This window comes from Lepisosteus oculatus, chromosome 1 (assembly GCF_040954835.1).
Source record: "Lepisosteus oculatus isolate fLepOcu1 chromosome 1, fLepOcu1.hap2, whole genome shotgun sequence".
NCBI classification, from domain to species: domain Eukaryota; kingdom Metazoa; phylum Chordata; class Actinopteri; order Semionotiformes; family Lepisosteidae; genus Lepisosteus; species Lepisosteus oculatus.
The window spans coordinates 72,633,275-72,651,821 of NC_090696.1; the positions used below are offsets into that span (position 1 = coordinate 72,633,275).

Consider the following 18,547-nt stretch of genomic DNA (forward strand, 5'->3'; position numbering starts at 1 on the left):
ATCACTATTATATCATTGACTTTCAGATATATGAGGAGCATCATTTTACTTTTAAAAAATAAACACAAAGACTGAAAAAGTATTCAGACAGTTCTAAAATAATGCTTAGATATCATAGAAGTGAAAAAAAAAACATACTGGAAATTGTATCCCTTTTCCTGGGACTTATCAGGTTTTTGTGTTAGAGCCGAGAAAAATACAGTATACAAACAATGTAAAAATAGATTTTGAAGGAAAAAGGAAAGAATAGATTTAGAAAGCAGTCCCAAACCTTTTTCAAGACAGTCAATTAAGCTAACAGTTGTCTAGCCATCTTGTAACCACAACGTCCATCTGGTGTTAAATATACCTCTGTTTGCGTTTCCCATAGTGTAGGCGTCCCATTCTCTCGTAATTATGGTGACACTTTGCCTTCTTAAGATGAGTGCTGATTGGTTGAAAAGCTCCTGGGCACCATTTAAATTAAATTGCACCTTTGAGTATTGGAATTTTTGGGGAATTTCAAAATTAATCTCAAATACGACAGAAGGACATTTAGGCTTCCGAATTTTTCTGACTTTCTTTTATCGTCATCTATAGGAAGACTGTTTTCAGGTAAGAGATAAAAAATAAAATATGTTATAGTATGCTCTTTCAAAAGGCTGGAAAAGTGGGGTAATTTTTCATTGCAGTAGTCATAGAATAATGATTTCTGTGTTTTCCAAAAGACAAAAATGACATTTATTGTTCAATAATGTGTCTGAAAATTTCATGTTTGAATAATAGGAAGGATGCACTTAATATTAAATGCACTCTTAGGCCTCCTTCACACCACAATGATTATGTACCTTTGTTCCATAATTATTATAGAAATAAAATATGATAAAATCTGTAAAGTTTAAGTCCCTTTAAAGAGGATTTAAAAAGACTCGGACTGGCCAAAGTGGTTCTGTTAATGGCAAAAACATTATTATATAGTAATATAAATAAGAAGCATCTTTTGTTAACAATCTTGCTAGCATGCTTAGATTTGCTCTTTAATAATACATCTGTATATTTCGTTTTCTTATTTAACCTTTTGGTCAGATATGATGCAAACGTTTTTTTCTCTGGTTCCTGAACACCAATGCCTGAATTACAATGTGACTGGACTTTACTGCCCTCTTGTGGTGACAAGAAATGTTGGGTTTTTTTTTGTGCAGTAGTAGCGTTTCACACTTATACAGCTGAAACACTCTTCTTTTCCTATCATCGTGAAATAAACCTTTACCTGTTCCTTTGCAGCTGACGCAGCTCCCTTCTCAAACTTCATTATATATATATGTTTCTATAGTTTGCTGTCTTTTTAACAAATCTTCTAATTTCTAAAAAAATCTTATAGTTTAACTGTATTTCAACCACTGTAAGACAATTTAATAAATCTGTTTTAAATTTCCTTCCAGAAAGGTCTTGTAAAATGAAGATTGCCCTGTTGTTCATATGTTTCTTGGCAGTAACCCTTGCTTTACCAGTAAGTATATTTTGGAGATAAAAAATATATTGTATTCTTTGACAATATTATGCACTGATAGCAAACTAAATAACTTGAGATATATATTTTAATACTGTAACTTGAAACTGTTTTTAATATTAAAACACACATCGTCCACCAATATAAACTGCATATTTATCTGCTTCTTTATTATTTAGGTACAAAGGAAACGAGTAGCCAGGTCTGACAGCTCACAGGAAAGAGGGGTAAAAAATTATACTTTTTAATTAAAGGAAACAATAATTGTGATGAGAATTACAATGTCAGATACAAATACATTTGTTACAGATATATCACAATATGTGCTTATGCAGGGAGTCACCAACAGTTCAAATTGCTATTTTACTGTATTTTATTCTAATTAAAAGGAACCAATTTCCACTTTATAAATGTACAGTCCTAACCTTTTACTTTTTTGCATGGTGTGTAAAGTACTAATAACTTGTTGATTAAAAGTACTGGTGTAGTCTCTTGAACGTAATAGGATAATAATCTTTTACTGGAATTAAAATGTCCATTCCACTGAGTTTAACTTATGCTCATAAGTGCAACCTGAACTCTTAAAAAAAACCAACACAATAAGTACAGTTTCCCCAAGGATAGAAGTTATTTTCTTCTCTCGCTCTGGTGTCCTGTTCTGCAGAGCGACTCCAGCGAGTCAAGCAATGAAGACCGAGACACCAGTGAGGAGTCTGAAAACGAAGAGGACAATGGAGGAGAGGAAGAGGGGGAGGACGACAATGGGGAAGAGGAAGATGGAGGAGAGGACAATGGAGGAGAGGAAGAGGAGGAGGACGACAATGGGGAAGAGGAAGATGGAGGCGAGGACAATGGAGGAGTGGAAGAGGGGGAGGACGACAACGGGGAAGAGGAAGATCGAGGAGAGGACAATGGAGAAGAGGAGGAGGAGGACGACAATGGGGAAGAGGAGGAAGAAGATGGAGAGGATGACAACGACGAAGAAGAGGAAGATGGGGAAGAAGACTGTGCGGAAACTAACAATGGGGAGGAAGGTGAAGAAGAGCCTGGTGTCTCTGAAAAGAGTGGAGTGAAGGTAAAATTTCTGCTAGTGCCGTCTCCAGTAGGGCCTCTACCTAATGGATGATGGTTTAGCACAATACCTCGCCAGTGACACGGATGGATTAACCATGATTGGTAACATTAAGATACAAATGACCACAATGTGATCTCAGTGGATGTGGATTTATCTGCTCTGCTGCCCGTTTCGGCCTTTACATTGTATTCTGCCATCCACCCATTTCCTCATGCCTCCTTCCAAGTTCAGGGCGGCAGGGGAGCTGGAGCCTATCGTGGCAAGCAGCAGGCGCAAGGCAGGGTACACCCTGGGTGGGAAACTAGTCCATCGCAGGGCAGACACATGGACACAGACATGCACTAGCCCAGTTCTCCCAAAAGCCAGTTAACCTGGAAGAGAGCCACACGAACATGGGGAGAACATAACTCCACACAAACAACACCCCAGGTTAGGATTTTACATGTATGTTTCTGTGTACATTTACAGTACGCGTTACACTCCGCTAAAATGAAAATAATTGGAAATGTGCCGATTCAACAAATTATCTTTATTTTTATGATCAAATCTAGGTGTTTTATTAACCACAATTGCTATTATAAAGTTATACCAACATGCATTACATGAAAAGAAAAACACGCTGAATGTTTTGCACATTTGGTCTAACATATGTTTTACTTTTGGGTGTAATTTTCTGTGTTTGTCTGTAAGTACATTAGTTTAATCAGAAAATTGCATTTATCATTATTGGATTACATACATTTTAAAACACTGAATTTTACACAATAGGATAAGCATGTGAAGTCTATTACAAGATTTTAAGAGGATAAAACAGTATGCATGGAGAAAATGATTTTAAAACATATTTTATATGTTTACCACACAATAACTGAGCCTTCTGTTGATGTTTCAGCTTATTAACTTTCAGTATATACATCTTTATATTGTGCAAGAGAGTGTCTCTCCACTGAATGGAATTTTTTTTGTGTGGGATTTCATCATATTCAAATTAAAAATAAATTAGTAGTCTTAAATTATCACAATCTATGATAATTTAAAGTCAATTTTCTCCAACCATTTTCTCATGTTAATAGTGACTGTTCCCACCCACACTGGTTATCATGTGGATGTTGACTCCACTGCTGCATAGTGTGCCATTAATCCACATTAATTTTCACTATAGTTTAAGGTCACTATTTTGCTAGCCTAATTGGATTGGTCCTAATACCACACTTTTTTTTACAGGCACTGAAAAGGCAATACGGACATTGAAAGGCCTTTGTTTTATTTACAGATAAAATTATGATGGACATACAGTACACACTTATTCATGAAAAACTGTTACACCTGAAAAGCATGTTACACCTAAAGCATTTTGTTGGGTATTTTTTCTTAGACAGTTTCTTAGACAGCAATTAGTACTTCAACAGTAATTGTGTGAGTACAAAAAAAAAAAGTTGCTCAATAATTTACATTTATGGTGTCAGAATGCTTGGACTATATATTAGGTGTTACAAGTTATAGAGTATAATATTTGATGCATGTAACACTACAATGACAGAATTGAACTGCAAACTAGTAGTAACTGAATAACTGAATTCCACAATATGTAGTAAATCTATAGAAATTAGAATGATAAAATGTTCAAAATTATGAAAAAAAAACAAATTTAGCATGTTCTGAAACTGCAAATCCTACGTCCCAAATGCAGAAGAAAGTAACACCTGAGTATCAGATTTTTAAAAAAGGAAATTCGATATGAAACAGTCTGAGTTTTTGGTTTAATAACTTTACCATCAACAGAAGTTAGTGTCTATCGGGTTATTAATGCTCCATTAAATATGTACTCAGCTACTGCAGGTTACTAAGGATTTGTAAATCCAACCCCTAAGGTGCTGCCACAAAGTGTATTTGCAGAGTGAGGTGGTGATGCTGTGTGTGAGGTCTTCCTAGTTAATATTTATTAAGTCCTGTTTCACAGGCTCCAAAACATACTTGTACAATATATTCTGCTGAATGAAAATTCTGCATTCTTTATACTTCTTCACAGGGTAATGGAGATGAGGATGGCGACAATGGAGATGAAGACAACGGGGAAGATGAAGATGTGATCAGTGGCTGCAATGGCTATGATGAGACTGGAAATGGCATCACCAGAAATGGAGAGGGAGAGGGGGATGGCGAAGGGGCTGAAAACGGCGAAGACGGAGCCGAAGCTGATGGGGACGAAGAAGCAGAGGAGGAGGAGGAGGAGGGAGAGGAGGAGGAGGAGGAGGATGCCGAGGGCGATGAAGACGAAACCTCCGAAACGGTGGACTATGACGGCGCTGAAAACGGTGAAGACGAAGGCGACGCGGACCCCGGCACTGCAGGAGAGGGAGAGGACAACGAGGAAGGCAATGGGGAAGGAGGAGAAGGCGACGATGAGGAAGAGGGTGAAGAAGAGCAAGAAGAAGAGGGAGAAGAAACTGGCGATAACGGGGATGGAAAGGGCAGTGAAGACTCCGGCAATGCTGGACGTGGAGATTCTGATCATGAAGAAGACAACGAAGAACAGGAGAATGGGGACACAGAGGAAGAGTCTGATAACGGGGGAGAAGAACACACGATGTATACTGAAGAGGGCCCAGGAGATGACAGCAATCACAATGACATTGAAGAAGAGTACGACAGCGAAGACAACAGCGATAGTGAGCAGGAATATTACGAGACGAGGCAGCACGAAAATGCTATTAAAGAGAATTCCGAACAAACTGAGGAATACGGATCTGAAGAACACGGGGATTACAAAAGCCACGAAAATAATGGAGATGACGAATGAATAACAGCACTTTTATCCATGAAGAAAATGATGAAAAAATGTAGATTCCAGCAATATGATTTCGACAGCATTGACATGGGAGGTTGGTGAGAGACGAAACGGAGTTGTGCATCCCTGCATGATTTCCCGGGAAGGAAAATATATGTACGATTGTGACAGCAAACACAACATAAATCAAAACACGCTTTGCTTCAGCAAAAAAAAAAAACATTTTCAACATTTCTTTGCAAAACTGTTTTCTTCCATAAATACCTCAGCTTCAGGACAGTTATGTCACTTCTGTAACTAAAGACTGAACAAAATCATGAGGTCAGAATCTCGGGTAAAGACTGACAAAACATTGGTATTTTTTACCATTTGTATAAAATGCATAAATACTGTACATACATAAAACGATCAGTTTTGACTCTACTTGCAATGTAATTTACATGAAGTTTATCATTTTCTGTATTGAAAGCCCTATTTTATTAATACAGTTTGTGTTTGTACCAAATTTCCCAATGTGTAATTTGAATAAAGATCCACAGGGTTTTACATGAATAAAGCACTGCTTACTTGCATTGAACAACAGATATTAGCAAACATTTGTGTAACGTGAATACGACCTGTTTGTTGGCTTATGATTCCTTTTTGCAGTACTTTTGCTTCAGGTTACCATAAAGTTATAAAAATATCTAAGTATGATAGGTGTATATTCAAAATACAGTGTTAGAATATAACTAATGTAATTTCCAGCATTTCTTTCTATAGCATTATTCTTAAGAATCACAAATATGCTAATATAAGAAAGGAGACATACATTGTATGTCTGTCATTTCATTCAGTTGCCCCTTCATTCAACCTTTTCACTAACTTAAAATGAACCACTCAATGAACGGAGTGAAATGCACTATTCTTCTTAATGAACCTGTAAAACCGTTAAATGGAGAAAATCTTTGATGAAATCTATATACACAAGAACATTTTGTCGCCCCACCCTGACGAAGCCGAGTTTCCCTTACCGAGTTCAGTAAGATCTGATCAAGAAAGCTTTTCAATCCAGCCACCCCACCCCACCTCTTTTTTATCCCGCAGCTTAGAAACTCGTCACCTGATGCTTTAGCAGCAAGGAAATGAAACATCAGTAAAGGGAGAAAGCTACAGGTCTTTTTGAATGTAATTCAATGTACTTCAGAGAGAGTTATACACTGTAAGCAAATTATATGAGAATTATAGATGTTTATTTTTGTTTCAAATATTGAAAAAAATCTCAGCGTTTGACTACAGGGATGAGAGACCTCTAAAGCAAACTAGGCTGTTACTACACGTAGTGCAGAAGAACCGGTAGGGGGCACTCTTCACTCTAGTTAAGAAGGTCTAAGCTACCAGAGATCCTGGGCTAATCAAAACAGTGAGAGTGTCATTCTCAGTGTCCTAGCTAAATGCTACTCAGAACTTGCACAGTCCGAGGTACCTCAGCTTCCCTTTCTTCCCTTTTAATTTAATCAGTAACACAGCATCTCACTTTCCCACTTGATCTGTTAAACCTACTGTAAAGTAGCACAGAACGGAATTAATTGCGCAAGTTTCTACTGCAGATGTGAAGTTTTCCTCTCAATTCCAATTTCAACACCCTCTTGCCCCTTGGAAAAAGGACAGGCTTACCCAGTGTTCCCTCCTGACCTCGTTCATTATACAAAGAGCAGGTAGCAACATTTTGCAGGACCACATAAAAAGATTTTTGAAGCAACGTTTTTTAAAACATCACCCTTTTGCTTTCTAATTTTTTGGAGATTTTTTTTAAATATGAAGGCGTCTTTAGAAGGTGTGAATCAGCCGATAAATAGCCAATAAAAAACCCAAAATGTTTGTGCAGCTGTGAACATTTTTAGCGTAGAAAAGTGTATTTAGGTCTGTGATCCTGTTATCCTCCAAATGTACAGTTCACTTACATTATTAGACAGGTTACATATATTTTAATACAGTACATACACCCATTTAGGCATGTCAAAGTGCTTTATTGTGGAAAGAAATAACTGAGAAATTTTACCGGGTATGTGAAGATATATTTCCATTATGATAAATTTGCTCTACTTTTTTGGAATGTACTGATTTTCCAGAATTACACAATTTTCAGAATTTGATATATTAGATGAATCCATGCTGTATAAACTTTGTTACTAGTGTGGAGCTCCTTATTTTATAAAAATGTTGAAGGAATTATGCTGTTCCCGACTGAACATATATGCAAAGTAGATCCCAGAAACAAGGTACTGTAGCTGATGAAAAAAAATAGGAAAATTGCGTTCTTTTTGCAGAAAAAAAGTCAATGCAGGTCAGCCTGTTGCTAGGTAAAGTTTAGCCATGACTTTTGTGTGAAGAGTCATATGACTTAAAGGAAACTCTTCACTTAATTGTAACTTATAAACCAGTTAGGGAAACAACAGATCGACGTAATTGTTTTTTATTTCAAAAACTGTTTACTACACTTAAATGGCATATTTTAAAGATAAAGCTACAGATTATCCTCCAGTACATGGGACTACATTCCCCAATAGTTTAATAATAAATCATTGGGCTATATAAATTATTGATGTTACCCACAAAGTGATTTTGTCTTATCAGGTAATCTCATATCAATCCAGCCTTCATTTTAATTCGGGAACCAAATGAAACTATAGCAGAGGTTTATGCAACCTTAACAGCAGAACACATACCAGGTGGCACCTACAACCAATTATGAGGAAATGAGTGAGGCCATGACTGTTGAAATAAGACGTGCTGCCAAGTGAACAGCAAATGACTTAGATGACTTTAAAAATTCTAATATATGTTAAGACTATGAGCAACCATAATTTAGCCTAAGTTATACTGAAATTACAATCTTCAAAACTCACAATCACAGAAATTTAGTGAACAGCCAAAGTTTTGTACTACCTCATACATGTCATTTTTCCAAATTCATTTGATGATAATGTTAGGTCGTCCTGCTCATTCACATCATTTCTTCCTACACACACAAAAGTCCATGCAAAGATGAGACCATGTTTGATAAAACCTAGACAAGAGCATTGAAAAATATAGTACCAATATTATCTGCACTTACTGAATAATTGCTATGTAACACACCTCCTGGAGACCTTTTTATACTATTATTTTATGCAAATGGAAGGATAAGCCCAGCGTACATACTGAGACATATTTAAATAACCTTGAAATGCTGAACTCAGCAATGACTTAATAGGTTGCAGCTCCTATACGAGCCTGTATTGGATGAAGAGGACAGAAAATAGATGCTAAAGGGTGTTAACGTGATGTGTAGTTATCTTTTAGCACCCTGCCTGTAACAACATGTAAATTCTTCATTACTGTGTTTCAGCACCTTTTTGCAGGGGCTGGTTTTTGTCAAACCATTATGCTTTTGGAGGGATATTTCTTCCTCACAAGACCTCTCACTGTGAGGGAGGATGAAGACATCACTATTAGAATAACGTAATTCAAAAATAATAAAATTGCATTTGTGAAATTTTATAATGTTCCTTTTTGGACGCAGTACCTGCCTTTAGAAGTTGAAAACAAATGTCAATGTAGGAACACCTCTTTCCCCTAGTTCTATTTGCATAACACTATTACTGCAATTGCTGTTACACCTTTTAAACATCTAGTCCATGGCTAAGGCACAAAAAAGTTAAATGTTAAAGTTAAAAAAACATGTTCTATGTAGCATAAATTGCTCTCATGTTTATTTAGAATAGTGCAGGTGACAGCACATTTTGTGCCTATTTTCTGCTGTAAACATTTTAAAACACTGTGATTTCTCTTTGAGATAAAACTAGTGTCCTGCCTAAATCACTATAAATATAAGTAGATTTTTGTCTCAGAATTCAGTCATACGTTAAATAAAGAGGACAACTGTCGTAATGCTTTTCATTTTCTTTGTGTCCACTTATGTGATTATGTGTGGGAGGGGGAGGTATTTTGAGATTTTATAAATGGACATCTTGTATATTAAGTGAACTTTTTTAAGGTTTCAGTTACTGTGTGGGGCAACAACAACAACCATTGACTCGATTCCTTCCAAGAGAGAGGTAAAGTGTTTTTCTTCATTTGAAACTATTGGCGGGTTTTATTCAATGTCTAAACCACATATGGTGTTTTTGAACACTTACCGATATGGTTATTTTTCTTGACGAGTGTTTTGCTAAATACAAAACTAAACATGCATTACAAATACACCTTTTCTGTGCAAAACAATATTTATGAACACGAAGCGTTTCGGCATAGATGGTTAGAGACACAGATATTAAACAGAAACATTCACATTCAGAATTGTAAGTCTAGTGAACTCTTATAGGTCTAGTTGGCTATTTCTGTTTCTCAAGGCAAAGCTATCTGTGCTTTCATTATAGACACAATCGGGACGTTAAGCTGTGATTAAAGTATTCGTTCTTTTGAAGATCTGAAGATGAAGTCAGTGATTCTGCTACTTTGCTTTGTGAGTGTAGCTTTGGCTATGAAGGTAAGTACGGTTATGAAAATCACAGATACATCTCCACTCTCTTAGCATGTAGCATTTTGCTATAATCAACACAATAATGCAATGTGTGTTTTGATCAAAAAGCTAAAAATGTTTTGTTTCTTTGTTTAGGCATTTCACTATCCCTACAAAAGACAAATTTCATCAGGTTGCATCGATGAACGTGGGGTAAAGTGTTGACATTACTCTTGTTATTCTATGTTACCTAAATCTGCAAAACCTCTAACACTGCTTTTTCTAAAGCACTAATTTCTAAACCACTGGTCAAGTCCTGGATTCTTAATTGCTGGCTGATTTCAATTTTTAAAACTAAGGCATACTTCAAAACTTGCTTTTATCTCATACAAGTCTGATTGGGATTTGTAACTGCTAGCAGCCCTGTACAAATTTCTGTGTTTCAGAATTTCTCTCGCTCCGGTGTGTTTTCTCAGATTTAGCTAATCTAACCTGTTCTTCATAACTTCATTACCTATTAACAGCTTTTAAGCATGGACAGAAATAAGGGAACTATTTTTTCCTGAATAAATTGAAGGCACAGTCTATAAAGATCCGCAGGCCAAAGCTGTGCTTTTTTAAAACCAAGGAGTGATTGCAGTTTATTAAATATGTTAGAGCAACAAGGGACATCAACTGATTTGCCACATGCTAATTTGCCAGGAAAATGGGACAAACCTCGTCATAGAATAGATCGTGATATTTTGCACCACACACATCACATCTCTCTGCCTTCCCCAGTGTCCACTTTTTAGTCATAACCAACACGATATATGATCAATGTGACCTGGATCATGATGCCAATTCATATGCCTTAAACTGCACATTGTATTGTTTTACATGTATAGGGCTGCCACAGTCCCCCAATACCAGGATATAACATTTATAAAGGAACACAATCCCATGGGTTAAGAAAGATTTGCACATGCACTGATGATTCTGTTTTTTCTCTTCAGATGTATTACAGGACTCACAAGTTACAAAATGGATACTATGTTTTCAAGTATTTCCACGTCTACCCCCCAGGACATCCGCGATATGTGAGGGTAATTTTTCTCTTGTGTGTATGTTTGTCTCTGTCGCCCAATTGTGGCCAGTAAGCCACTTGTCTTGCACGATTAAAAAAAAAACATACAACCATCTTCAGAGGAGCAATAAGCAAAATACCTAAGAATCCTGTAATGAATGCATGTAATATTGATATCATTAGAAGGAATTCAATTGTTTTCATTCCAGTTTGTTGCTATTTTATTTGAGAAGGCAATTAAAGCATATATGTTTATATATTCACACAAGGGCAGCACAGTGTTCTGACACTGGACTACTGTCTAAAGATTTGTGGGTTCAAGTCGCCCCCTGTTGACTCCAGCGCTTTTCACCCGATCGCTCCAGTGCACCCGGATGCATGAGAGGGGTCCCCCTACTGTTGGGGCTCAGCCCAGCCATGCCCAATCATACCACCCGGGGGAAGAGTTACTCTCCTTCGCCCTCACACCGTGAAAAACGGGCAGAACAGCTGACTGCATGGACTGACCTTGCCTTAAACATTTACACAGGGGCGCCGTTACATGGGTGATGAAGACCAGCGAGAGCCCGAAAGTGAAGAGGATGGGAATTCTAACGGGGATGCTGACATCGCTGAGAAGGCTGAAGTGGGTCAAGGCGGCAAGCAGCCAAATGAGGTTCTGAGCGATGCCAAAAACTAAAAACAAAAGGGCAAAAATGATCAAAGCTTCCTTTCAATAGACGCTAAAGCTGCGGCATTGCGATAGTGCATGACGATTAAAGTGATAGATTAAAAAAAAAACTAAACAATCAAAACCTTCCAGGTAACAATTGCCTAGCAGCTACTTTCTGTAAGTTATGGACTGATGAGGAAAATACGTAAGGTTTTCTTTTTCTTGTTTAACTGTAAAAAAGAAAAAATAAAGTGTAAAGTGAGATGTGAACATTAGACTCATGTTCTGTTTGGACAAGTTGAAAACTTCAGGTGGAAAATAATACATCCTCTTGTTACGCCGTCAATTGATTCAGTGTAAAATGGGACTTCCATTTATGCGACCTTTGCAGAATGTTCAAAAAAAATAAAACATTCCTTCTTATTCAACAAAGAATGTGTTTGTGATTTATCGCTGCTGTTCTTTCAGAAGCAATAAACCGAAATATTTCTTGAAGCATTCAAGGTGATGCAAAGTTACACACCATATTTTGGATATCGCTGCAGATACACTTCAGGAGAGATGGGGTTTGCCTGAAATTGCCAAACATGCCTTAGAAATGTTTTAGATCAACACCAGCCACAGTAAATGGAGAGCCACATTTCTTAACTTGTCATTCCAGATCAGCTCTGAATAAAACAGTTGCTTGCTAGGGTAAATGCTGCAGGTTTCCCAGATCTCTGTTAATAAAGCATATTTAAGGTTTCATATACAAGACCTGCAGGGCTACGACTATCCAGGAGCTATGGTGGTTCCCTGTGTTCTAGATTGTAAGTAAGGGACTCAATTCAATTCATTGCTACTGTAAGTCCCAGCATGTTTACTTTATTTTCTGTATAAGTTCAGTCTGTAAAACAATACATACAAGAGCCTCAGAATTGGGGCTAGACGTAAGAGGATGCAAGTTAAAATAATATGGAGCACAAGAAGAGGACGAACAAGATATACATTTTCAAACTGATCTAAATATTGAGTAGAAATTAGTTACAATGTTCTTGACTTACCAAGTTGTTTTATCCTGTGTTGGAATTGTTGGAATGTCCAGGATGCTTATCTTACCAGATCAGCTGAGTGCTCTGGTGTCTCTCTGGAGGTGTGGGTTTAAAACCCACTCCTGACAGACAGGTTTAAAAGCATAAGATTTAAACACAGAAATGTTAAGATTAAATCGTACAATATACTAATCAAAACATTATTTGGAATATTGTATACAATATTGGTCATCATATAAAATACTGCTGCTCTGGAACATAGAGAGGTGCTCTGTCTAGGACAGTGAATCTGCCTGCTCCTGAACAGAGAAGACTGGAATGAGATCTGAGGCAAAAAAAAAAACAAAACAAATTAAAACATCTAAATTCCCAAAAGCCTTTGACAAAGTCACCCTTGTGAACTTTTTTTTAAAATATTGTTTTCTACTTTTCAGTGTGGAATTACCCTTCCTGACTAGAACATTTTCCCACTGACATGGTCAAGATGCCTCTATATCGCTTTACACCTTGGTTTCCTTTGATATCAAAGCACTTGGCCCCCTCTTCCTTCAAACCATCCCAGTCATTTCGTTCACAAAACACAGTTGGCATTGCTTTTGATAAACATTTCTCTCCTTTTTTCTCTGAGGGCAGAACCCATCTGCGGGATATAGCTCCACTTGAAATAGTTATATAACTAATCCCCCACTTCAAGTTGCCCAGCTCTATTTCAAAGCAGTTCAGTATGTTTTGCGTGTCCCTTTTTTAATCAGCAGTGACTGAAGACCTGGGAAAGCTGTTAAGGCTCCAGTCAAGGCAATATCCATCTTAACAGGGTCTATGAATGCCTGGCTGTTATGACAATCTTGAGACAGAAACCCTTCAGCACTGGAGGTTAAGACTTCTCATATACCTCCTAATTGAAATATCACATTCTTAATTTAAAATATTAAGGTCAATTAAGAGTCCTATCTTAATCAAAATAAAATAACTGAACTAATCTCATGGTCAACTTGAACTCTTTGCTTTCAACTCTTCATTTTGTTGGGAGTCCTTTTATTACATTTTAGAAGTCTGTACTTTTTGAGTACATAAAACCTTTGGAAGTTAACAACTGAGTGACTCGTTCAATCAATAAAGGGTTATACCCTCATAACGTTTTAGATACACTAATAAATCTGAAAAATTAAATCTGACATTCTTAATATAGAGTACGTCTTTCTAAGTGGAAAACATGTTAAGTTATTTAAAAACACAAGTGGACAAAAACAGTATAGTTATGAAAGGACTAGAAAAGTAGATTAAATTAACATAGTATCCCAAAATAGTTTTTATTGCGTCACTTTGCTCCAGCTCATGTCAGTTAGGGCAAAACAAACTGGACCTCAGAGCTTTTATACGTTTTTCAAGCGTTTTGAAAGAAAAAATCATACTCGAAAACTATATCTCCCTGAGGTGAAGGATCTTTCTAAATAAAGTTATAAATCATGCCTTACAAGTTATGAACTTCTCTAGAAAGCTCAATACAGGTAGAAATTCAAACAGTCCTTAAGAAAGGATGCATGTGTTGGTAGAATGAATGCAGAAGAAATATTTAAAGATTTTTAACACACTGACATCTAAGAAAAAAGGTCAGCTTCTGTATAACTGTTTTATGTTCACTTTCTTAACTACATATTATTTTTCCAGTATGCCATGTGATTATTATATAAAGATCATTAAATATTTAAAAAGCACAGCTAATTGTGTTATTTTTTCCTGGAAAAATAAAAACTGAAACCATTATGGTATTAATTAAGTTTTAAATATAAACACCATAGAAAGAAAATTGGTAGAAAGCAGCCAATAACAAGTCATAAAAATATGTTCCTTGAAAAACATTTTGATATAAATAGTTGTTAATGTCAGCAAGGAATGCTATATCAGGAAACATTCCATTTTTTAGCTCATTTTGAAACAAAAGTTGGTCAGTCACTTGATTCCCTTACAGAAACAAACAACAACTCTGCTGCCCACCCAGAAAATTACATGTGGGAGTTAAATTACATGACTGACATTATAGCAATTCTGAGATCGAATATTTCTTGGATCTCTTATAAAAGAGCTCCTGTGCTGGCTGGGTCAGAATATCTGAGCTGAATTCTCAAAGGGTTGCCAATACATTCTCTCTGCAAGGCTACAGAAAGGTAATGTCATATTGTTATAATATTACATTTGATATATTATATTATATTTGATATCAACTTTGATTACAAGACATACAGTATGGTCTACTTACTGTAATTAGAACACAAATAAAGGTTTGGTAATGCTGATAAGATCTTAATATGCCTTGTGCTCGAGCCTTTAATCTTTGATTTTGCAAAAACTGATTAAAATGAATTAACTAAACACTTGGTGATTAATATCCGTTTTGTCAATCTAGAGATAGTTTTATTCAAAAGTATTAAATGACAATTACATTATTAGTATATTTCCTTTCTATTGAATAAAATAAATTGAATACATATTATTTGTTGAGTGGTGTAGTCTTAAGCCAATTTCAGTAAACACTTTTGATTTTGTTTTTGCATGCTAAATGTTGGCATTCATTCATGAATTTACTAAAAAGTTTTTTTTTTAACCCATTATAACAATAATCTATTTCCTAGGCAAACATCATGAAGTCTTTACTGATCTGCTTTTTCCTTGTGAGTGCAGCTTCTGCCATGATAGTAAGTCTGATGTTTTCTTTAAGACACAATTTATAGAAATTATTTTCAGCGACATGCAATACTTATTTCATAATAATCAAAACCTATACAATCACAAAAGTCATGACTTTAAGAACAATCAATTTAAATACGCAATATTACTTATGCATTTTACAAAAACAAAAAACAAAAACAAATACAAAAACAATTAAATTCTGAAGTCAGAATTTTTTAATACTCAGAATTTCTCTTTTCAGCTTTATGTTAGAACTAAAACATGGGTATTTGTATTTTAAATACACAACAGTTATCTTTCTGGATGCTGTCATATTTCCTAAAAAAAGACACTCAGCATAGCATGTTTTAAACCACAAAGTAAGAGAAGTACCACATTATCACATTTCTGATAACGCAGTGACTGCAAAAGACTGAAGAAGAATAAAAGATTTCCAAAGCTTTTTCTATGTGTTAAAGAATCTATTTACTTCTAGTATGAATACTTCTAAAAATCACCTAAATGTTTTTGCTATTGCTGTTAAGGGAAAAAGTAATGTGTTAAGCCATGGTCTCTAAGACATTTAAGAAGGAATATGTTAAATTACTACAGTATATATTCAAAGCTTTCCCATCAAAGAAACAAATACTCTGTGTTTTGTTAAAATAATGATAAAATACAAGATATGACCTCATAACATTTAATTTAGGTTTGAAAAAGCTATCATTCTTTCTATAGCTTAAGATAAAATGTTATAGCTTTAAGAAAAAACATATTAGGTAAATAAATGTTTTCCTGTTAAATGGTTTTATCTGTATTTAGGGGTATTTGGGAAATAAAATTGTCTTATGGAAAATGATATTTTTTGACATAGTCAACTGTATCTATTATTCAGTTCAAAAGAAACCATAGCTCTGCTTCTTTCACTGAACTATCTACAAGCATCTGTATTACACGTTGACATAAGAGTGAAAACATTTGCAAACCAAAAGTGGAATCCAGATGATCGAAATCCTACTGAAATGTTATAGTAGAGGTTTGAAAGGATATTGGAGATGTAGTCAAGAAAATGTTTTATCACAGGGGATGTACATAAATTAATACATTGAATAGACCATAACGTTTGTGACAAATGTTTTCTTTTCAGTACTTGATATTACCTATTTGTTTCGTCTTAGGCAATAACCAACTTAAGTCATGCCTACTACAGGATGAAGGTTTCCTATAAGAGAGAAGCTTGGAAGGCCAAACCTGTTTAAATGTAAAAATTGTCTCTCTCTAAATGTATTCCATTTGTTTCCTGTTTCTTTTTAAATTTCATTAGATGTTCCGCCACCCCTTCCGCCGACCTGGGTCAAGATGCTTTGAAGAACAAGGGGTAAAAAAAAGTTCTTGATATTTAATTGTGCTTACTGGGCTCAAGCCAATTTCACAACACCACTGTTAAAAAAAACCCTGTCTGCGAATTTGCATGTGCAAAGGTGATGTCTGAATGCACAAACACTGTACACAGGTTCACTGGTTTAGCCACATTAGAAAGATACATCGCTGCAGTCTTCACTGTATCACTGGAATTCCAGCAGTGTAAACAGACAGCAATTGTGACTGACACTGACCAACTCAGCAATAACCCAGGACAGACTGCGATTGCTCCTACACTGCAACAGGTGTAGCTCATAACCTGCTTAGATGTCATAAAAGACCGGGTTTCATTAATCAGAGGATTTTGAGCACAGGCACCCTCTCAGTAGATTTGAGTCATTCTTTGGTCATGGCTAGGCATCGGTATCGGTGATAATGTTTTCAATAACATTACTAAGTAAAAACAACGTAGTTCTAGGCTTGACACCAGCTCCACATCAGACAATTTACATCTAAAAGAATTAAGACTGATTTGAAAGAGATGTATTAAATTGCTTCGGTGGGATGCTTATTTGAAGACTGAGTGTTTTTGAAGGACTGAGTGTAATTATTCTTTTTTACCACTTAAATATATGGTATTGTGAAGATATTATAATATCTTACGTTTCCACTTCAATATCAAGGACTTGTAATAGAAATTGTAAGTTAATACATTTCTATACTTTCTTTAAAAAATGGTTTATCTATGAGGAAAAGACAGGAAAGAGACCTGCAACTTTTAAAACAATGTCACTTTTCTATCATTTTGTTATTTTTATCAATCAGTCCCTTTTCATTTTTACTGTTCTTCAGATGTACTACAGAGGCCGGATGTACCAAGACGGGCACTATGTTTACAAATATCTCTACGTGTTTCCTCCAGGACAACATCCAAAATACCACGTATGTTACTTTTTAAATATTGCATTTTCTATAATTGACGGATGTATTTGGTCGTCCTAATAAGTGATACATTTCAATGTAAAGTATTTTGGCAATTCAGACCAAACAAGTAGGAAAATATGCTACTATACAGGTAAACCAAAAATGTTAAAAGTTAAAGACAAATGTTAACTTATGTGAAAAACAGAAGCCTCAACATGTTTAAAACGGCATTATACACTATTTAACAAATCTTTCCTGTATTTTACTAGACTTAACGTGTTTTTTACGACGTAACTCATGATAACCAGTAAATAAATTCTGCTATATAAGAAGCACACTTCACCTGCATAAATGACACTGTTATCAGCTGTTTTGGGGTATCTGATTTTTATTATTTGATATCTACACAGGGATTAAACCGTTACCATCCTGTTGTGTTAGCGGACAAAGAAATGGCGGAGGAAAACGAAGAAATTGTGACTCAACAACAGGAAGGTCAAGAAAATGCTTCCTGAACACAGAAGTGTAAATAAAAACGTAAAAGAGATAGGTATCAAGATTAAGAACTGTATGTTAAGACCTGTGCTGTAGTGAAACGGGATTGTAGCAATGTAAGCAAATATAAAAAGGAAAAAAATAAAACCATCTTTAGAGGAATGCAAGGCAATACAATCTGTGATGTCTCTGCATTGTTTAAATAAATGTATTTAATTATTTTTCGTATTAACTCTAGTTTCATTTTTATACTCGCCTTACACCCTGTTTATAACACATAACTCATAAATATACTCAAGGCAACGATAACCAATCAAACACGTGTCACTGCGAACAATTGCCCAATCACAGTCTCTGTTCTTATTCTTGTTAGTTTTGTCCAATCGGAGCCCGCGATGCTGCCAAGTGGAATGCTGTGGCTTTAGCCAATCACGTGTCGGTGAGCTTTTTGCCACCGCTGTTCAAAATAGCAGCAAGAGTTGCTTTTGTTTCCTCCAACAGTTTTCCTACATATA

At 35.8% G+C, this 18,547-nt stretch overlaps 3 protein-coding genes across 5 annotated transcripts; all 3 read left to right on the forward strand.

Moving 5' to 3' along the window:
• Positions 1-482: 482 nt before the first annotated feature.
• Positions 483-5,950, forward strand: LOC107077155 (uncharacterized). The gene is made up of 5 exons (XM_069192684.1): positions 483-594; positions 1,422-1,489; positions 1,669-1,716; positions 2,154-2,564; positions 4,594-5,950. Exons 2-5 carry the CDS (start codon positions 1,436-1,438, stop codon positions 5,362-5,364), a joined length of 1,284 nt encoding a protein of 427 aa, XP_069048785.1. The 5' UTR covers positions 483-594; positions 1,422-1,435; the 3' UTR covers positions 5,365-5,950.
• Positions 5,951-9,335: 3,385 nt separating this feature from the next.
• On the forward strand, positions 9,336-11,988 carry LOC138241359 (uncharacterized). Of its 3 annotated transcripts, none has more exons than XM_069194744.1 (5): positions 9,336-9,431; positions 9,753-9,862; positions 9,992-10,048; positions 10,831-10,920; positions 11,431-11,988. In XM_069194744.1, exons 2-5 carry the CDS (start codon positions 9,809-9,811, stop codon positions 11,578-11,580), a joined length of 351 nt encoding a protein of 116 aa, XP_069050845.1. In that variant the 5' UTR covers positions 9,336-9,431; positions 9,753-9,808; the 3' UTR covers positions 11,581-11,988. The 3 variants fall into 3 exon arrangements, with proteins under 3 accessions (XP_069050845.1, XP_069050849.1, XP_069050846.1); XM_069194748.1 differs by having other exon boundaries at positions 10,831-10,914; XM_069194745.1 differs by having other exon boundaries at positions 9,377-9,431; positions 9,801-9,862.
• A 2,658-nt stretch (positions 11,989-14,646) lies between these two features.
• Positions 14,647-18,253, forward strand: LOC138241362 (uncharacterized). Its single transcript, XM_069194750.1, has 5 exons — positions 14,647-14,749; positions 15,215-15,277; positions 16,576-16,629; positions 17,466-17,555; positions 17,948-18,253. Exons 2-5 carry the CDS (start codon positions 15,224-15,226, stop codon positions 18,050-18,052), a joined length of 303 nt encoding a protein of 100 aa, XP_069050851.1. The 5' UTR covers positions 14,647-14,749; positions 15,215-15,223; the 3' UTR covers positions 18,053-18,253.
• The last annotated feature ends 294 nt before the right edge of the window (positions 18,254-18,547 follow it).